Consider the following 19927-nt stretch of genomic DNA (forward strand, 5'->3'; position numbering starts at 1 on the left):
TTTTACAGCATTTAGTATAAAAGAAAACCCACATGCCCTCCCCTTACTCCCATTTGATTTAAGCAGTCTTCATTTTCCACAGCAGCAAATTTCCTAGACACATCTTGTAGACCTCAAAATACAGAAAAGGAAGCTCCCATTCAAAGATATTTTGTCTTTTGATACTAATTTTTGGTCCATTTGAAATATATAAGTTGTACTATAACAAAAAAAATTCCTCCTATCTCTAGTAATATTCTTGTTTTAAGGTCTACTTTATTAATGTTAGAATAGATACATCAGCTTTCACTAGGTTAGTGTTTTCCTGTTTATCTTCTTCCAGCTTTTACTTTCAACACTCTGTGTCCTCATTCTTCAGGTGTAGCTTTTGTAGGTAGCATATTGTTGATTTTTCTAAATTCTAGCGTCAGACTCTTGTCTTTAAATTTGGAGTATTATCTACATTTAATATAATTACTGATAAATTTGGTTTTAATCTAACATCTTAATATTTGTTTTTTACTTGTCTCATTTGTTCTTTAATTCTTTCTCCTTTCTTGCTCATTAATTTTTTTTTAGTGATGCATTAGTTTATTAATCTGTGAGTGCTATCCTAAAGGTGACAGCATGCTCCCTTGGCTTATAAAGATGCCCTAAATTAATACACCCACCACTTCCAGTTAACCCTAATAGGGTTTAATTCCATGTATCACCCTATATCTGTTTAAGCCATGCAAAAATATGATTATTGTTTTAAACAAAGAATAATACTTAGATTTACATGCATATTTACTTATTCTGATGCTCTTCATTACTTCCTCTTTTACCATGCTTCCATTTGGGATCATTCTCCTTCTGCCTGAAGAACTCCCTTTAATATTCTTGGTTTTTGTTTTCCAGAAGAGGTCTACTGGCAATAAATTCTCACAGTTTTTGTTTATCTGTAAGTTCCTTTGATTCCCTTCATTTTAACTGGATATATTCTATGGTAGTTATTTCTTTCCTCATGTAACAATGTGTTCCATTGCTTCCTGGCTTCCATGGTTTCTCTTTAAAAGTTAGCTGTCTGTCTTAGTCTGGTTCTTTTTTTTTTTTTTTCTCTAATTGATTGTAAGATTTTCTTTTTGCCTTTGGATTTCATCAGTGACTATGATGTGCTTAGTTGTGGATTGTACCCCCACATCCCTCCACCTTTGTCTGCTTGTTTTTAGTTTGCCTGAACTTTGTAGGTCCTCCTGAAACAGTGTCTTCATATCTTTCATCAGTTTCAGAAACTTCTCAGCTGGAATCTTTTCAAATATTACTTTTACCACATTTTATCTCTCTTCTTCTGGACTCTAAATGTAAGCTAGTTAGTTATTTTCACTCTTTCTTATAAACTCTTGTAGATTTTTCTTCCTTTTATCTCTCTGTGCTTCAACCTGGGATATTTTCTACTGACTGTGATAGGCAGAATTTTAAGATGGCTACAATGATCTTTGTCTCTGATGTTAGTCCTCTGATTATGTATGTCCTTAAATAACAAGAAAGAAAACAAATTTGCACAAAATTTTTGACACTACTCAATATAAAATAAAACGTCTCACAATTTAGTACAATTACATAATGCTGCTCTACTAATGAGAAGAATGAATTCTCTTTTGGGGAATAATATTTGTATTAACTATGTATCAAAATTAGTCTTTCTTATCATCAAAATCAATTGCAAATATTTACCTGTTAATGGCAATCTGTAATTAGATTTTACTTATTTCCTCTTTGAAAATGCCTTTCACACAGATAGGTTCTGCACTAAATACTGATATCGATCCATGGGTGTATGATTTTAATTGAGCATATTTCTCTTGATAATTTCCCTTTTAAATGTCATAACACTGCAGCTTAATCACTTCCATTTAAGTTTAGGTAGAAGTTCCCTATTGAACAGTTAAATGGATTTTGAAATATGGAAATTTTCTTTGCACTTGTATCAATGTCTGAAAAACACTGCTGGAGTTGTAGTTTCAACTCATAAAATACATCCACTGCAATTTTTTACTTTTTAAGACTTTTTATTGTTTTATTTTAAATAGCTTTATTGAGGTATTATTCATGTACTATTCAATTCACCCATTCAGTGTGTACAATTGCATGACTTTTATTGTATTTACAGAATTGTTCCCACCAGCACAATCAATTTTAGAGCATTTTTATTACTCCTGAAAGAAACTCTATACTCCTTAACCGTAACCCTCCAATTCTCTCATCTTCCTCAGCCCTGGGAAACCACTGACTTAGATTTTTGCCTTATAGATTTGCTTATTCTGGACATTTCATATAAATGGAATTGTGCAGTCTGTGTCCTTTGTGATCAACTTCTTTCACTTAACACAATATTGTCAAGGGTTCATATATGCTGTAGCATGTATCCGTAATTTATTTCTTTTTATTCTTGAATATTCCACTGTTTTGACAAATACTTTTGTTTATTCATTCATTAGCTGATGGGCATTTGTCTTATTCCTACTTTTTGCTATTATGACAAAAATGCTGCCATGAACTTTCATGTGCAAGTTTTTGTGGGGCTATATGTTTTCAATTCTCTTGGGTATATATGTAGGAGAAATCTCTAGGTCAAATGGTAATTCTATGCTTCTGGGTTTGAGAAACTGTCATTAGACTGTTTTCCAAAGAAAGTACGCCATTTTACACTCCCACCTTCAATGTATGAGCATTCTGATTTCTCCACTTCCTAGCCAACGCTTCTTGTTATCTGTCTTTTTCATTCTAACCATCCTAGTAGGTGTGAAGTGTTAGCCCCTTATGGTTTTAACTTGCCCTTCCCAACAAGAATGAATAATGTTTACCATTTGACATGACTGGTTCAATAACACATGATAGATTCAAATATTTTCTGCAAAGTACTTGCTGATGAATGATAAAATAAACACCATAGGCTATATACACACCTTGCATTTCCAGAAAATTTGTACATTTGATCAAATAAGTCCTGTTTTTGCCCCACACATCCTTTTTACCTCCATCAGTTACAGCACATCTTAGCAGATTCTACTTCAGGTTGTACTGACTTTGCATATTCTCAGCTTCTTTGAAAATATTCTTCCCTGTAGTTTATTCCACACAGATTATTATTAGATGCTAATTCTTCAGTCACTTCCAAGTCAGCGCTGATCCTACAAATAAGCAATAACTGAGTAGCACTAGGAGCATCTGTCAACTTAGCAAAAAGAAAAGAAAAAAAAAAGCCACTTGTAACCCCTTGTCTTTGTTTTCTAATCAGCTCCCAAGGTCCTCACCTTTTTAAGCAATGCTGAAAGTCTTAAACAAGTTTATTTCTCTGAATACTTTTGTATGACTGTTGCAATCAAATACAAAATTTAGTTAATTCACCATCAGTAAACAGCTTTCCTCATTTGGCTAACAAATGTACCACTAGGAAACTAAGTTTGTGAAGAAGTTTTGCTGTGACGACATATTCTGTTTTCAATTTTCTAATTTTTCTGACCATTCCTTTCCTGTCAGTTGGAAAAATAGTGATGATTGCTTGATCTGGTAATGCTGTTAATCATCTCTTTTGGCAGAACGGGTGTCATTGAATAATTTAAAAATGCATCACCACCTCGTTTTGAGATGATGTGTACACATTGGCAACAAAAAAATAACATAAAAGATGGCGGTGCAGTGATTGACATGGCACTCAAAACAGTCTAGTTATCACTGCACCTAACAGGATAAAGAAACAGAATGCCACGTATTGTCTCTACTGCACTAGGTGCCATGTGAAAGTCTTCATAGGAAATCTGTAAATTAATGAGTGTGAAAATGTTCTAAAAAACTTTATCAACACTGAAATTTTAATTTCATATAATTTCCAGGTGTCATAAAATTTTATCCTTCTTTCGATTTTTCTTTCACTATTCAAAAATGTAAAAAAATTCTAAACTCACAGGTTGATTCCTCTAGCCTTGGCTGACTTGGTTGATTATTTTGCCTTCATAACAGTGGGGTTTGCTGTAGGTATTTCAATTATATTTTATCCAATGTTTATAGTTGTTCTGTGTGAAAGGGCAAATCTGATATTCCATTTGAAAGGGAACTAGAAGTCCAGATATGTTCATTTTAATTTGCTACTTTCACTCACTGTTATAAACCTCTTTCCACATTAACAAACATATTTCCTCAGTGTCATAGTGTTTCATTGGATTAATGCACCACAATTTATTTAACAATTTCCAATTTGAGACACTGAGGTTGTGTTTAGCTTTTCACCGTTATAAATCAGACTATCATGAACACGCTTCTACAGGTTTATTCATTTATTTCCAAGTTTAAAATCTTAGAAATACATCGGTGAGTCAAAGGGTTTACACTTTTGTTTTTCATGAGTATTTCCAAACTTCCTTTAAGAATTACACAACAGCTTGCCCAGTGGCTATATGTGTTTTCTAGTCTTTCCACCTTTGCCAATCTGATAGATGAAAAATGGCACTTTTGCGCTTCCAAAAAATTTGCATTTTTTGGAAGTTAATAGGTGCAGTAGGCTGATAGCCCTTCTCAAAGCTCCACCCATTTCCTAATCCAAGAAGTTGTTAATGCTCCCTTCTAAGGACTAAGTAATGGCCCTGGATTATCAGGGTGAGTCCTAAATGCCTTCCCAGGTGACCTTCTAAGAGAGAGGCACAGGGAAATTCGACATTCAGAAGGGCAGGAGGCCATGCCAGCACAGAGGCAGAGAATGATGCTGCCAGCTTTAGGAGCAGAGGCCAGGAGAGGCAAGGAGTGGCACAGCCCTGCCAGGTCCCCTATTTTGGCTCAGTGGAGCTGATTTCATTCAGACTTCAAGCCACCAGAACCATGAGAGAATAAATTTCTGTTCTTTTACCTGGTTTGTGGGAATTTGTTATAGCAGCCACAGGAAACCAGTACAACACGTTTTCATGCGTTCATGGGTCACACAACAAAGCTGCTGACTTTTAAAATCTTATAAAAATAATATAATGTACCCACCCTAAAATAGAACTATTCATGTCAAAGCAAATCTGGACATTTGCACAAGTACTTACATATGTATGGAGCTGCCTGGGATAAAGTCGTGAAGGATACTATGCCAAGATATTTACAGGGGTTAACTGGGGGTAAGAGTCCTGCAATTCTGGGGGAAAAGAAGAACTTCTACTTCTACTCAAGATGCTACTGGAGATACATCCATATTGTTTGAAAAAGTTTTATTAGACCATATTCATGTGTTAATTGTGTGTAAAAAAAAAAGACAGGAAAGGCCTAAACTGCTTGTTATCAGCAAACAGCAAAGTTGACTGGAAAGTAGAAAGCAAAAGTGTCCCTTTCCTCTCACCAGAAATACTGACAATGATTGGTGTGACTCTTCTCAGACTTCTTTTTGAGGCAGAAACAAGAACGTGCATGTAAAATTTTAAAAACAAAAAGGAAATAGTGGACGCCATAGACAACACTTGTTTCATGTCTATTTCTCCCAAATCCTTCTAGCGTCTTTATGGGAAGGCACCTCATCCTGAGTTGACTGCTGCATAGACTCTCAGACCCCGTTTTACTCAGCCTCCTGCTGTTTTGAACTTCCTTGGCTTTGTGACATTGTCCGTATGTGTGGGTATCTGTAGAAAGCGCCTCTTCCTGCATATGAAATAATCTTAGATATTCCCCTACTGCTCTCCCGTCTGATTTTAAACTTTGTGCCCTCACCGCGAGTTACCCACTTTGGGTGGCACGAGACATTACACACTTTAAAAAACTCCCCCCAACTCGTAAGAGGGGGATGGTTGCTTAATGTCATGATGACAAGCATTTCTCGAAGGATGAAGCCGATTAGGCATTTTTTTTTTTCTCTGTTCCTCGGCCACGCAGGCAACTGGGAACGGCTTCCTTCTCATGGACCTTATCCAAACTCTCTCTGAACCCAAGACCTGGAGCTACAGATTTGTGACCTGGCTTCCAATTACGGGGTTCGAGGAGACCTTTAGGATTCCAGCAGGGGGTCAATGGGGACCCCTGGTCTGGCGATGCGCGCATCGGAACCCCACCGCTAAGAGTTGCCCAACGCCGCAACTATTCCGGGGAGCCCTAGGTTTCCCCAACCTACTAACCTCCCCATCCTGCGGGGGCGACCTGGGCGGGCCGGGCCGCGCGCTCCCAGGCGGCGGGACCTTCTGAGGCCGGTCTGCTTGTCCCAAGCCTCCCCGAAGGGGGCAGTGCCGCCCGTGAGTGCGCGGCGGCGCGGGGAGGGGGCGTGGGAGCGCTGCAGAGTTCTGGGGGGTGCTTCCGAAGAAAGTTAGGGGATGCGGAGAGGTGGGATCTGTTGGCCCGAGGGTGGGGGGGAGGGCCGCGGGGGCAAATCCTGGGGAGGGGGCGATGCTCGCCGCGGGAGGCGCAGCCTGCAGAAGGTGGGAGAAGGCAGTGTGCGAGGGCGAGTGTGTGTGTGTGTGTGTGTGTGTGTGTGTGTGTGCTCGCGCGCGCGCGCGCCGGGCGCGGCGAGGCGCGCGGGTGTCAGCTTGCAGCCGGGGCTCCGCCCCCCGGCCCCCGGCCCAGCCTGGTGGCCCTCCCTCGCGGCCCGCGCGCCCCTCCCTGGTGGGCCCGGCGCTGGGACACCCGGGCCGAGCAGGCGGCGGCGGCGGCGGCGAGCGGAGGAGCCCCGGGCTCGGCGCTGCGGGAGGGGCCGGAGCCGCGCCGCCCGCGCCCCGCTTCCCGCCCGGCCACGCCCTGTCAAACTTCGGGGCCGCAGCGGCCGCGAGCGGAGCGGGCGGCCGGGGGGCGCGGGGCCGGGCGCGGGCGGCGGGGGGCTCGGCGAGCGGCGGCCCCGGCCCGCGCGGCGGCCCCACCATGCCCCAGCTCGGCGGCGGCGGAGGCGGCGGCTCGGAGGCCGGGGCGGCCGGAGGTGGGGACGACCTCGGGGCGAACGACGAGCTGATCCCCTTCCAGGACGAGGGGGGCGAGGAACAGGAGCCGAGCAGCGACAGCGCCTCGGCGCAGCGGGACCTGGACGAGGTCAAGTCGTCCCTGGTCAACGAGTCGGAGAACCAGAGCAGCAGCTCGGACTCGGAGGTGAGGAGGCCCCCGCCGCCCGCAGCCCGCCCCCCGGGGGACCCCGGCCCGCGCCCCGCTCACCCGCCCGCGCCTTTGTGTCTCCTCGGCAGGCGGAGCGGCGCCCACAGCCGGCCCGGGACGCTTTCCAGAAGCCGCGGGACTACTTCTCCGAAGGTACGTGTCCGCCCCGGGCCGGGGCCCCCCACGTCCCTTCGGGCCCTGGACTGAGGGGTCCCTGGCCTCACCCACGCCTTGGTTTTTGCTCGCAGTGAGGAGGCCCCAGGACGGCGCGTTCTTTAAGGGGCCCCCCTACCCCGGGTACCCCTTCCTGATGATCCCGGACCTGAGCAGCCCGTACCTCCCCAACGGACCCCTGTCGCCCGGAGGAGCGCGCACGGTGAGTGGCGGTCCCGCCGCGTCGGGGCGGGCGGGAGGCCGCGGGCTGCGCCCCCGGGCGGGGCCGGGGGAGTGGGGGATGGGGCCGGCCGCCGAGATCCCCGGCAGAACTTGGCTGCCGAGTTGAACTACTTTTTGGCGGCCGAGGCCCCGCGCTGGGCTCCGGCGACCCGTGCCTGAGGGACACCGAAGTGCCTTTTAATGACTCCCTTTGGCGGGGGAGACACCCCCGGCCCCGCCTCGTGAGTCTTGGCCTCCAAAGTTCTTTGCTCGTACCGAAGGGAAACTTGGAGGTGTCCCTGCTATTGGTGGGTGGGTGTCTCGCTCCACTTGCGGGAAATCTGCTTGCCCTGGCATTTAGCCCGGGGCCGGGGGCCCCTGGTGGCACTTGATTCCCATGGAACGTTGAGTTAGTTCCTGAGTAACCCAGTGTAGGTGGCGGGTTATTCACACACACGCACACACCTCTTCGCCCCCGGCCCGCCCGAAGGGGGCCCCAACTTTTCTGCCCCAAGCTCGCCGAGATGATTTCGTGGGCGACCCGAGGCATTCTCCTAGTTGAGGAACTTGGCTTTTTCCCGCTTTGTTGCCGGCCTTTCTCATTTAAAGCGAGCGCTGCGACCCTTTAAACCTGTGAATGGGCGCGCTTTGTTGTGGGGCTGCTGCCATTTAGAGCGGTGATTAAGCAAATTGACCCGGGCCCCAGACGACATGCAAATGAAGGCGGATTCCATCGCCCCTGCTCCCGGCGCAGCTCCGGGTCCCCCAGCCCCCACCGCATCGCCAGGAGCGCAGCCCGAGGCCGCCGGGGTTTTGTGTCCCCTGGAGCTGCCGCCCCACTCCCTGGGTCCCCAACCCAGGTGCCCGGGCCGATGGCACTCTGAGGGCGTGTGCCCACCTACTAGGGGCCAGGTGGCTGCGCGGCTGAGACCCGCGCACCGCGCACCACAGCGGCTCTCTCTGCTTCCCGCCCTGCTCCCCGGTGCCCTCCAGCTCGTTCTGGATTGGAGGGGGGATACTTTAGGAGCGGGCCCGAGTAAACCCACTTTATGTTCAGAATGTCCTAAAGGGTCGCCGAAAACATGCTTGATTCCATCGCGGAGCGGTGGTGGGTGGGGGCGCTCTCCGGGCCGGATGGGGTGTGGGGCTGCCTGCGGACCGCGGCGGTAGAGAGCGGGGGCCGGCGACCACACAACCTGCACCTTTCGAGCAGGGAAAGCCTCGCAGCTTTTCTAGGCTGGAGCACCGGACAAAGCTCCGAATCTAAGTGTCACCTTTGGCTGAAAGCTCCTGGCTTAGAGTTGCTGCTGTTTCTCATTCATATTAAAAGGAAAAAGGTGCAGGTAAAAGTGCAACTCAAGTTGCCACCGCTTTGTTTGTGTCGTCCTCGCTGATGGCCTCCCGAGCCCGCAGATGCAGCTCAGTTATGAAAGTCTGAGTAGTTTCTGCAACTTTGGGAGAGGGGGTGTTATGCCACTCAAGTCCTATTTTTCCATTTACCATTCCGATGTCTGGGAGGAATTAACATCTGCGCAACGGTCCCCAGCCAGATACTGGTGCAGATAAGTCACAGAATGTGATTGGTTGCTTCCCTCTCCTTTCACCACCCAGTTTCTCCTGAGGACCTTTTGGTGCTGCCAGCCTTTCAGGGTCAAAATCTTGGGCGTTGGCTCTGACAGTTGTCTCTCTCCCATCTGCTGCTGCTGGGAAGAGCCCGGTGGGACAGATTTTCCGATTGTATTAGCCCCCTCTCTTTCTGCTATCCTCTCTGTCTGCTCTTAATCCTAAGAATTTACAAAGGCTGATTCTTGCTCATACCAGGGACTCCTGAATCCTGAATCTAGGGCTATGTGGGATTTTGAGTCTTTCTTGGAGAAGCCAACCTTTCCCCCTCCCCCTGCCTCTGACTGTCCCTAGTCTTTTCTGCAGCCCTTTCCTGCCATCCCCTTTTCTAGCCTCCCAGGACGCTCACATTCTTGCTGGGAGCCTTCCTAAGGGGTCTGGTGTCTGATGCTCCCAGACCTGCAATCCTGTAAATTCAGTCCCCCAGCCTGTCTGTTCCTCTCCTGTGCCTATCCTTGGGTTGGGTCTGCGTGGTTTACAAAGTTCACTGATATGCTGGGGAAGTTTCCTGCATTTTAATCAGCTTGGTAGAACCTGCTAATCTGACCCTGCCCTTGGATGAGGAAACACTTGAGCACTTGACTCTCTGGGCTGTAGGGTTGAGTGATGCTTTTCTCTGGGTGATTATGTTAACGTAATTAATGTAATTGTCTCTGTGGGAAAACTAGGTGCAGACAAAGTGGCCCTCTGTTGGGTTCCCAGACTGGTACAATGAATGCTGCTTGATGTGGGGGAGGGGACAGAGGAAGGTTCTGGAAGGGTGGAGGGGGATTCCTGGGATATATGGTCTGGCCTCTTTCTTTGGCATCTAGCTCTTTTCTTGTTTCAACTCTAAATTGTACCCCTTAAGCTTTGCTCTAGGTGGTATAATGTTAGGTAACCACAGTTCTCTGCTGCCCTAATACTTTCCGGAAACCCCAAGTCAGAAGCGCAGGTGGGGGGTTGGTTGGAGGGTTTTTTGGATTGTTAATTAACCTAGGAATAGGAGGCAGCAAGATTCAACAGGCATACCCAATGGATGATTCCTGCTGGGAGAACAGGGGGTGGGGGCACCCCAGTCCTGCAGCCTGCCTCTCTGGCCATCTCCCTGTGCACCACCTGTGTTTTCCGCCCTGGCTGGGAGGCTGGGAAAAGATGCCTTGTCCTGAGAAGCTCCTTTAGAGAAGCTTCTGCAGATCCACTGTCCCCTTCGCCTCAGGTGTGGAATGAGCCTCTAAGCCATGACTGATTCTGTTCTGGAGCCCCAGCAAACTCCCATAGTCTAGTGAAGAGGATTTACTGCCACAAACCATTGTGCACTATTTCAAACTGTTCTCCTAAAGATTATACGTGTATTTGTGAAAAGGCTTCACAGATTTGCTGAGCCCCCTTGGTGCTGGTTGACTAAAATTTTGTTGGGAAAATATAAGAAAAAGAAAGGGGATGTAAACATAATTTAATCTAAAAACAGAACAAAAGAAAAGAAAGATTGATCATGGTTCTGCAAGCCAGATGCAGAGAGGAGGGTAACGCAGCCACAACATGAAGGCTAATGACAGTTTGGAAAAGAAAACTTTCAGGTAGAGTTGGCGAAGGAATCTGGTTCCATGTCCAGTGAAGGAATTTAAGAGTAACTTTGCAGTTTAAGCTCCATGTTGTTCATACTTTCTCAGACCATTTCAACAAAACCACTATTTGAAATTGTTTGGCTTTTCAAACAAACGTGTGCACCTTTTTGTGTTTTTTTTAAACTTTTAAATTATAATTGAGATAATTTACATGTAGTTGAGTGTACAAAGCTAAAGTGTAACCTTTACTATTTTGGTGAATATCTTCCTGTCTCTTTTCTATGGATAGTTAAATGTTAGTGTGTTTTACAAAAGGTAGCTTCATTCGATACATCATCTTTTGTAACTTATCCCTAGGGCAATAATATATGACAAATCTTTTTTCCAGAACATTAAAAACCCATTTAAAAAAAAATGTGTTGTGATAATACCGAGTCAACCACAATTTCCCATTTTAGCCACTTTTAAATGGACAATTCAGTTAATATTAATGACATTCACAATATGCTAGCATCTTCATCATCTATTACCAAAATTTTTGCTCACCCCTACAAAAACCACCCAATAAACAATAACTGCCATTCTTCACACCCCACCCACCCCCAGGTAACCTGTAGATTCTGACTCTGAATTTGTACAATATTTGTGCTTTTGTGTCTGGCTTAATTCACCCACTATAATGTCTTTGAGGTTCATCCATATTGTGGCATGTATCAGCACTCCCTTTTCATGACCAAATAATGTTCTACTGTGTGTGTATATACATGCCACATTTTGTTCATCCATTCCTCTGTTGATGGACACCCAGGTTGCTTCCTTCCTTTGCCAATTGTGAAAAATGCTGCTGTCATCATTGGTGCACAAATATCTGCTTAAATCACTGTTTTCAGTTCTTTTGAGCATATACCTAGAAGTGGATTTGCCAGATCATGTGGCCATTCTGAATTTAACTTTCTGAGGAGGTACTGAACTGCTCCCATGTGTTCAGTTTTAAGTCCTTTGTGCCTCACTGCTTCCTCCAGTCACTCGTTTTCTCCCTGACGCAAAAGAATCATACAGAGATGCCTGTTTTTAGGAATTGTATGTAACAGCTTAAGGCAAACCTTTTCTTTTAATATGATCAGGGTAAAGATGTTGCTTTTGGTAAAATTCCTCTATGCCATTTCATCTAAATATAACTTTTGTTCCATTTTTCTCCTAAATATAACTCAGGGTTTAATGAGGGCTTTTCATATGGAGCCTTCAAAAAGGCTCAGTCTGCATCGCTCCGGTTTTGGATTTAGATTACTGGGGTGAGAATTGGTGACTAGTGATGTAGAAGGGTTTTAACTACCTGCTTTTCTTCTTTGGGTGGGTGGATCTGGCAGGGATATTTGACTAGCTTTGTTATAATTTTAAAAGTTATAGTTGGATCACATTCTTTGTTGGTCTTACTTCTAGGGTTTCTTGAGAAAAGCTAGCACGCATACACAAAAAAACACCTAACATTTAACAAAGAATGGTTGAGCATTTACAGTGATGTGAAGAGATACAAAAGATTGTGGAATAAATTTTTTTTAAATGATTAACCACTGGAAAGTCTTCTATGATGGGAAGAGCTTATTTACATTCCAATTTTTTCTATTGGAGAAGTTGTGGGTTCACAGAACGATCATGTGTAAAATGCAGGATTCCCATCATAACATCTTCCTGTTATGGGTGTGGTACGTGTGTTACAACTGATAAAAGCACATTTTAATCATTGTTCTGTTAACTATAGTCCATGGTTTAACTTAGGACTCACTGTGTTGTGTAGGTCCAGGGAATTTCTAAAAAATTTTTATTGTTAGTTTTTATATAAACTAACACTTTCTCTTTTAATCACATTCAGATATATGTTTCAGTGGCGTCAATTACATTCACAATGTTGTGCCACCATTACCACCATCCATTACCAAAATGACATTCCAATTTAAAGACAACTTTCACTTGCTAAATTGGAAAAATTGAAATTGGCATCCTTTATTCATAACTCCTCAACCTCTTCCTCTGATATCTATTGAGAACCTGTCATTGGCCATGGCTAAGGGGCTGTAAGAGATTAGGATGAATTCGATGGAGTTTTTTTTCCCTAAAGGATTTAAAAATTGAGTTAGGAAGATGTAGTATTAGCACAGCCACTATTATGGGAACTGTGTTGAGAGGTAATAAAATGGTCCAAAGAGGAATTTTCAAACTAAGAAGAGATAAATTGCTTTGATCTAGAACAATCAAGGCAAGCTGGCAGAGGAGGTGGTTTTAAAGTAGTCCTTGGAAGTGGTTGGTTTTTAATTCAAAGTAATTCTTCTTAATTATAAAAACTCGAATCAGTGCAGTGGTATATAGAGTAAAAAGTGAAAATCCTCTTTTGTTTGCCTCTGGAAGTGGAGCTAAAGAGTACAGAGGCATGGAGGCAGAGAAGTTCAGGACTTCTTGGGGGTAAAACAGGTTATTCTGTCTGCCTGGAAGTTTAAAGCGCCACGACATGGGGACCTTGGGTTCCAGTGAAGAAATATGGTCTTGGAAGAGGCAGCAGGGAGCCACCGCAGGTTGTCTCTGGGAAGTGATGTGACTCGTGCTTAGAGGACAGGGGTGTATCATGCAGAGTGGGCTGGAGGGGGAAGAATCTGCAAAGAGCTACCACACTTAGGAGTCTCACAGGAGTCCAGGGATGAGGTGAAAAGGCCTTAGGAAAGGTAAGATAGGGGAGACTGTGATGGATTCCTGAACGGGGTGGGGGGAGGCAGAGCTGGGGACAGAAAGTGGATGATGTCACAATTGACTCCTGGCTTCTGAGCTTGGGTGACTGTGGGGAATGAGTTCTTGGAGATGGGACTCTGGCCTTCCATCTTTGTCTCCCCAGCACTGGATAGGTGCTCACTGAATATTTGGGGAATAACAGAGCCGACATAGTTAGGCTCGCATTTGGAGGAACTGCTGAGTTTCATTGGAGACACAATGGGTTTGAGGGGACAGTCGAAACGAGCAAGTGGATGGTATTTTCCAAAGGTGGGAGGATACCTGATGTGGGGAAAGAAATCACTGGAAGAAGTTGGAAAGGGGCTCTTGGCAAGCTAGGAAGAGAGTTTAGGTACTGCTTAGATGGCACAGAAAGAGAGGGGACAAGAAGATTGAGGAGCAAGGAGGGGCTTTGGGAATTTAGCAATTAGGAAGTTATTAGTGCCCACAGAGAGAAGTGCTGCAGAAAAGTGGTGGTGATGAAGGTGAGGAGTCAGCTTAGCATGGTGCTTCCCAACAGAGGTGCAAGGGTCTGTGCTGCAGATTGTCCCATCAGCTCACTCCTCAGCCAGAGCCCTGGACCAGATTCCCACAGTTGTGAGCAGCCTCCTCTCTTTACCTCTTTTACCTTATAATTTCACTTTCTGTCTGCTGTCACCTGGAAGATGTTGGAAAATCAGACTCTGGATATTCTATTGAAGTTTGGCTGTGGAAAGAAGAGGAAAGGGAAGGACTTTGGAGAAAGCATATGTAGGATGCCAGGGGGAGCTTGTCTGCAGGGGCGATAGGGCAGGGCTGCAAATGAATGGGAGAGAAGATAGGAAAAAGAGGAGGTGAGTTGGAGAACAGTAGGAAGACGGCAGCCTTCTTGTTCATTGATGGAGGCTGGAGTACAGTAGGTGGTGGCATTCCAGTTTTATATACTGGTTCAAAGAGTTGAAGGCAGGGATGTAGAAAAATGTAGAGGTGGGGTTGGTAGAAATTGAGGGGAATGTGCATTAGATGGCTGGATGACATTGACTTTCTTAGTAAAACAGCAAGTTGGCCAGAATGGGGTTCTGGAATTCTTTTGGCTGCAGGGAGACTGCAGACCCTTCCTTTGTACCCTGTTATAAAGCTAAATGTGTTGGGAGACTTTTAGCTACAAGTTAAATAATGAAACATTTGTGCATTGGTTCAAGGTTATGACACACCTAGGACATTTTTCTTTTTATTGTATGGAGCTGGTGGATTTTGAAGGGGGAATAGGGATGGGAATCAAAATAGAACTTATTTGCAATTCACTTTTTTGTTGGATATTGGGGTACGATAAATAATTGAGGCTGGGTGAGGACTGACCACTTAAGAACATGTAGAAAATTGCCCCAAATTGGCTAATCTAATAATGTAGTTTTGGAGAAGGTTTTTAATGGTTTGGCTTAATATATCCCATGTTTTTATAATCTCCCAAACTGGATTGGATTTAGGGAATAGTGAAAAAAATGTGATTTCCAAAGTCAGAAATAAAGGGACCAAGATCTTTTTACCTGTATACATCTCTAAGTCGGTGCTGTCTCCTGAACAACACTGGGGCATCTAGCATTTCTGTTACTCAGAAGCTGCCTAAATTTAAATTGACAGATACCTTTCAGGTTCTAAAATAAATTTCAAAATCCTGAAGCCTTTCCATCATCTGCATAATCTTCAGATTTTCACGGGAAAATGTACCTTCAGTTTTGAAATAATCACATTTTAAGAATAAAATCATAAAAATGTTTTCCTAAACATGGTCCTTTTCAGGAGTTTTGGTGGAAATTAAGCTCTAGAGGACTGATAAACATTTCCTGTGATAAAGGTTATCTGGTGTCCTCAGGTGAGAAAGTGACATCACACCCATACTAAAAAACTGTTAACAGGGTTTTTGGACATCTATTTCATTTGTTTCACTTCTGTCCAAGAGCAGGACCAGGACGACAAGTGTTCACCCTAGGTGTAGAAATTAAATATAAATAGACATAAACATAAAATCCACAAATGGCTACCGAATAGGTGAAACTATGTTCAACCCCATGAGCAGTCAAAAAATGCTAATTAAGACCAGAATCATTTTTGGCCTGCCAAATTTACAAATATTTCATTCTTTAATAAGACTTTTCAGTGCTGGAAAATGTGGGATGAAAATGGGCACTCTTGTTTGCTGTTCTTGAAGGGGAATAAATAGCTGCAACCCATTTGGAAGGCGTCTTGACAACGTTTGATAAAACCTTAGGATTTTCCCTAGCTTCTGACCTGCTTGGAAGCAGATACTTGTTATTCCCATTTTGCTGCCGTGAAAGTCAAGTATTATATGTAAGTTCACACTGCCGGTAACGGACAGTGCCAAGATTTGGGTTTAGTTATGACTTCCAAGTGTAGCTTTTACCATTCTGCCATTCTGACTTGACCCACATGCCGATGATTAGCTTGTCTGGAGAAGGGCTGCCAACCATTGTTTCCTGGTTCAAAATATTGGTGTGAGTTTGCAGTTGGGGGGTGGTGGGTGGGTAGTTTTGTTGACTTCTCAAATTGGACCTGGAAATATACTTTCTCAAATAAACAGCTGTATAAATTATGAGCAAGTGGCTGTGGTTGAAGTTAGACCACCAAACCATACTCCAGAGAGTTTGATAAATTTTGGTGGGCAACCCAGGCACTCTACCATCATGTGTTACCCTGAACTTTGGGAAGGTTGGGCATTGAGTGTTATTCCATGTTAAAATCTGGGATACCAAGTGTGCCTGTGCTTTGGAAGAAGGTGGAGGAGTTAACTCACTCACTATCACTGCATTTGGATTACAGTACAGTTTGAGCAACAGACCAAACTTTGGTAAACCAAGTTGGCAGACACTATTTCCTTAGGGTTTATTTAATTAAATATTTTATAAATTGGTTGCTTTCTCTAAGCTCTCAGTAAATTAAAACTCAGTCCCAATCATCTACAAAAGATTATTTCAGCATGTATTGACTGTTAAATAAGTAAATTCCAAACATTTATAGGCAATTATTTGAGGGAATTGTGGATACCGCAGTAGTCTTCTTTCCTTCCCCAGCCTTTTCTGTGTGTGTGTGTGTGTGTGTGTGTGTGTGTGTGTGTGTGTGTGTGTGTGTGAAGGAGATATGAAATTAGAAATCAAGTACTTCAATTGCTTTTTTCTTCAGTTCCCAAATTGCTAAATGATAGTATGGTGGAAACATCGGTGAGGGGGCTTCCAAGTGTGGTTGGCAGAAGTTGGGGAGATCCTTGGAGTCCCCTAGGCCTCTTCTTAGCAAGCTTTCTTCTAGGTAAGTGATCTGGTTAGCTAAGCCCTGCTGGAGAACTGGAGGTTGCAAGTCACTAAGCCTTAGTGAGATGAATCTCTTGTACTTCATCAAGTGAATGGGCTACTGTTTGTAGGTATGTCTGTAGAAAATGAGTGGGAAAACAGAAAAGTGCAAATATGAGAGATGGTAACTGTGATTAAGCAACAGATGGATCTGATAAGGAAGAAAAACAAAGAAGTAGGAATGAATGGTATGAAAAATTGATCAATCTACAAGTCCAGATCTGTTGGCAGGAATGGTTTCTGATGTTTGGAACGACACTCTCCCCTGTAAATTCCAGAAATGATATATGAGGGTCACTAAAGCCAGTGGGTTTGAAATATGTGCCTTCGAGGGGTGGGGTGTGTGTTCTTACCTTAGATTCTTGTGCAAGGATCCTCCCTGGAAGGGACCATCCAGCCTACCCAGTCATGCGGGACACAAGTTCAGTGATATTGTTGACTTGGCCAAAGCCAAACACTGATGGATGATGGGAGCAAGATGCAGACGACTTTTACCTCTGTGCGTCACAGGAAAGGCCCCATCCAGCCATTGCAGAGGCAAGGCACTTCAAAACACTTCTTTATCTGAAACAGCTCTTTAAAAAATAACACCCAATCCATGATAGGTGATTTACTGATATTTCTTTCATGTTGACAGCATCAATCCTTTAAACATCAATATGAAAAAAACAACCTCATCAGCATCTGCAGTGTTTCAGGGCACTGTATCATATACTGTGCGTAGTCCCATTGAAAACTCTTGTGCATCTGATATTATAATCTCTGTTTTACCCACGAGAAAGCCAGGGCTCAGATGAGGGAAGGAACCCAGAGTCATCTCTCTCTAGAAGGAGATGGAGCCAGATTCCAGCTCGGGTGGTCTGATTCTAAGAAACGACAATTTCCTTTTGGTGGAAGTTGGCAACTGATAATGTGTGGATGCCATTTGGAGCAAGGTGCAAAGAAGTAGTGTGCACAAGTAAAGAGGAATCACATCTTTTGGCGTTCATTCTTTTCCGTGGTATCTTCGGCCATGGAAGATGCTTAGAAGATGCTTAAGTTGCTACTTTTGCCTGGGGTGAGGCCAAAGCCTTAGTAGCTGGTCAGTTTACAGTTTCTGAGATGGTGTTAATTGCTATCTTAATCTTTCTTTGCATTTCTGGGGCTCTGCTGCTCCATTTAATCTATTTCCTTTCCCATCCCCTTCCACCTTTGTTTTCTTTCCCTCCTCCAAATTCCATTGTGGTTTTTATTGTTATCTTGATGTGGTGAACCTGGTCTCTTAAGTGTGATGACAGGCCTATTGTTAATGTGCAGCTTATTGGCTTAAGTCTATTTAGCCTACTTCCTATTCCCAACCAGCCCCACCTTTCTGTGTGGATATGAATATTATTTGATCTGTAAATTGGATCTAGCCGTCACTTATTTGTCATATTGTCTACTTAAACTCTTTTCCCAGTGGGATGCTTGGAGGAGAAGTGTGCAGTGGGAGGCCCCCCTATGGGGCTGCTCCTTTTCCTTGGTGAGGCACATGGCTGGGGATTCAGGACTGGGCTAACTCAGCCTTCCTGGCCTTGAATCCCGGCCCAGCTGGGCTCCAGAGCCCTCTACAGCAAAATGGGAATTGTACTTTGGGGGGCATTGAATTAACATCATGGCTGAGTGGACTTAATTTTACAATTAGAATTTGTCGAAGGCCAAAACTGGGTATCATCATCACAAAGTGACTCTTTGGAATATAAAGAGAGATGAGAAATTTTGTCACAATTATGTATATGTTTATTTTAACTATTAAAATACTTAGTGGGCAAAAACTTTAACCAATATTTTAACAAGTGAATCGTTTCCTGCGGTGATTTTTAAAGATATTTTTATAGTAAATGAGTAAGTGGTACAGTTGGGGAAGAAATCAGAAAAGCTTAGAAATCTTAAATGCATCAGTACTTGGTGCAAGCTGTGAATTTACATGGTTGTCAATTTCTTTTACAAAGAGTTACATACCACTTTAACATAATTACCAGTTTGTATGAGTTTTTGATCAAATAACTATGAACAGGATATGTGAGGGTATATTATATATAAACTTCTTTTTAGTTTAGAATAATTTCAGATGCAGAAAAGTTGCAAAACAGTACAAAAAATTCCCATTGACTTTCACCCACGTTTCCCCAAATGTTAACGTTTTATGTTTGTTTTATTCTTCTTTCTATGACTTTTTTTCTGAACCATTTGAGAGAAAGTGGCAGATGTGCCTGCCCCTTTTGCTCCTGGATACTTTTGTGTCTATTTCCTAAAAACAAGGACATTCACCAACAAACAATTTACCCAAATCAGGAAAATAACAGAGACAGTTTGTGGCCTCACCTATGGATCTTATTCACATTTTGCTAGTTGTCTCATCAATGTCTTTTTTCAATTCTCACAGTAAAGAAAAAAAGTTAAAATTTGGGGGGAGGGGATCTAAGGTCCAGTTCAAGGTCACAGGTTATGTTTGGTTGTCTCTTTAGTCTCCTTCAGTCTGTGTTTTCTGTGGTTTTGACTTTTTGAAGAATACAAGCCATTTATCCATTTATTTTGTAGGACAACTTTGAATTTTTTCTTTTCGATGTTCCTCACGATTAAACTTAGGTTGTACATTTTAGGCAGGAATACCGAAAATGAAGAATTACATAGGTGATACTGTTTTTTTTTTAGTGCACCATCTAATTTTTCCAGTACTGGTTAATTTTGCTCCCTGGATTAAGGTCCTCTGCCAGGTTTTTCCATGACTGTTACTATTTCTCCTCTTTGTAATTAAAAAGTATCAGCTGTAGAGATACTTTGAGACTATGTAAATATCCCACTTTTCATCAGACTTCCCTCCATTGATGATTCTTGCCAGAAACAATTTCATTAGTTACCGAATGCAACAGTTGTATTTTAAAAGTGTGACATTGTAGTACAAGAACCATAGTTTCTCAGCTTTGTAAACTGGGAGGTTGTTTCTGTGATGCTATATAGCACATTTGTGATTACTAAAAATACTTTTCTACAAAGAACCAAGCAGTAAACAGGTTTGCCTCCATGGTGGTTCACACTTGCTCTCTGTTGCAACTACTCAACTCTGCCCCTGTAATGCAAAAGAAGCCTTAGACAATTGCAAATGAACGAGCCTGGCTTTGTGAGACTCCTGCTCTAGAACATTTGAGAAAGGCAGTTTAAGTTCTTGATTTTTCCCCCTTTATTTAGGTGTTTTTTGTCCCTCATTTT

General features: G+C 43.6%; 1 protein-coding gene across 1 annotated transcript in view; it reads left to right on the forward strand.

Moving 5' to 3' along the window:
* Positions 1-6831: 6831 nt before the first annotated feature.
* Positions 6832-19927, forward strand: part of TCF7L1 (transcription factor 7 like 1) — a 153629-nt gene continuing 140533 nt past the window's right edge. Inside the window, exons 1-3 of the mRNA XM_077134763.1 lie at positions 6832-7053; positions 7146-7209; positions 7305-7432. Of these exons, the coding sequence (XP_076990878.1) occupies positions 6832-7053; positions 7146-7209; positions 7305-7432 (414 nt within the window). The remainder of the gene's footprint in view (positions 7054-7145; positions 7210-7304; positions 7433-19927) is intronic.

The sequence above is a fragment of the Tamandua tetradactyla genome, chromosome 17 (assembly GCF_023851605.1).
Source record: "Tamandua tetradactyla isolate mTamTet1 chromosome 17, mTamTet1.pri, whole genome shotgun sequence".
NCBI lineage: Eukaryota > Metazoa > Chordata > Mammalia > Pilosa > Myrmecophagidae > Tamandua > Tamandua tetradactyla.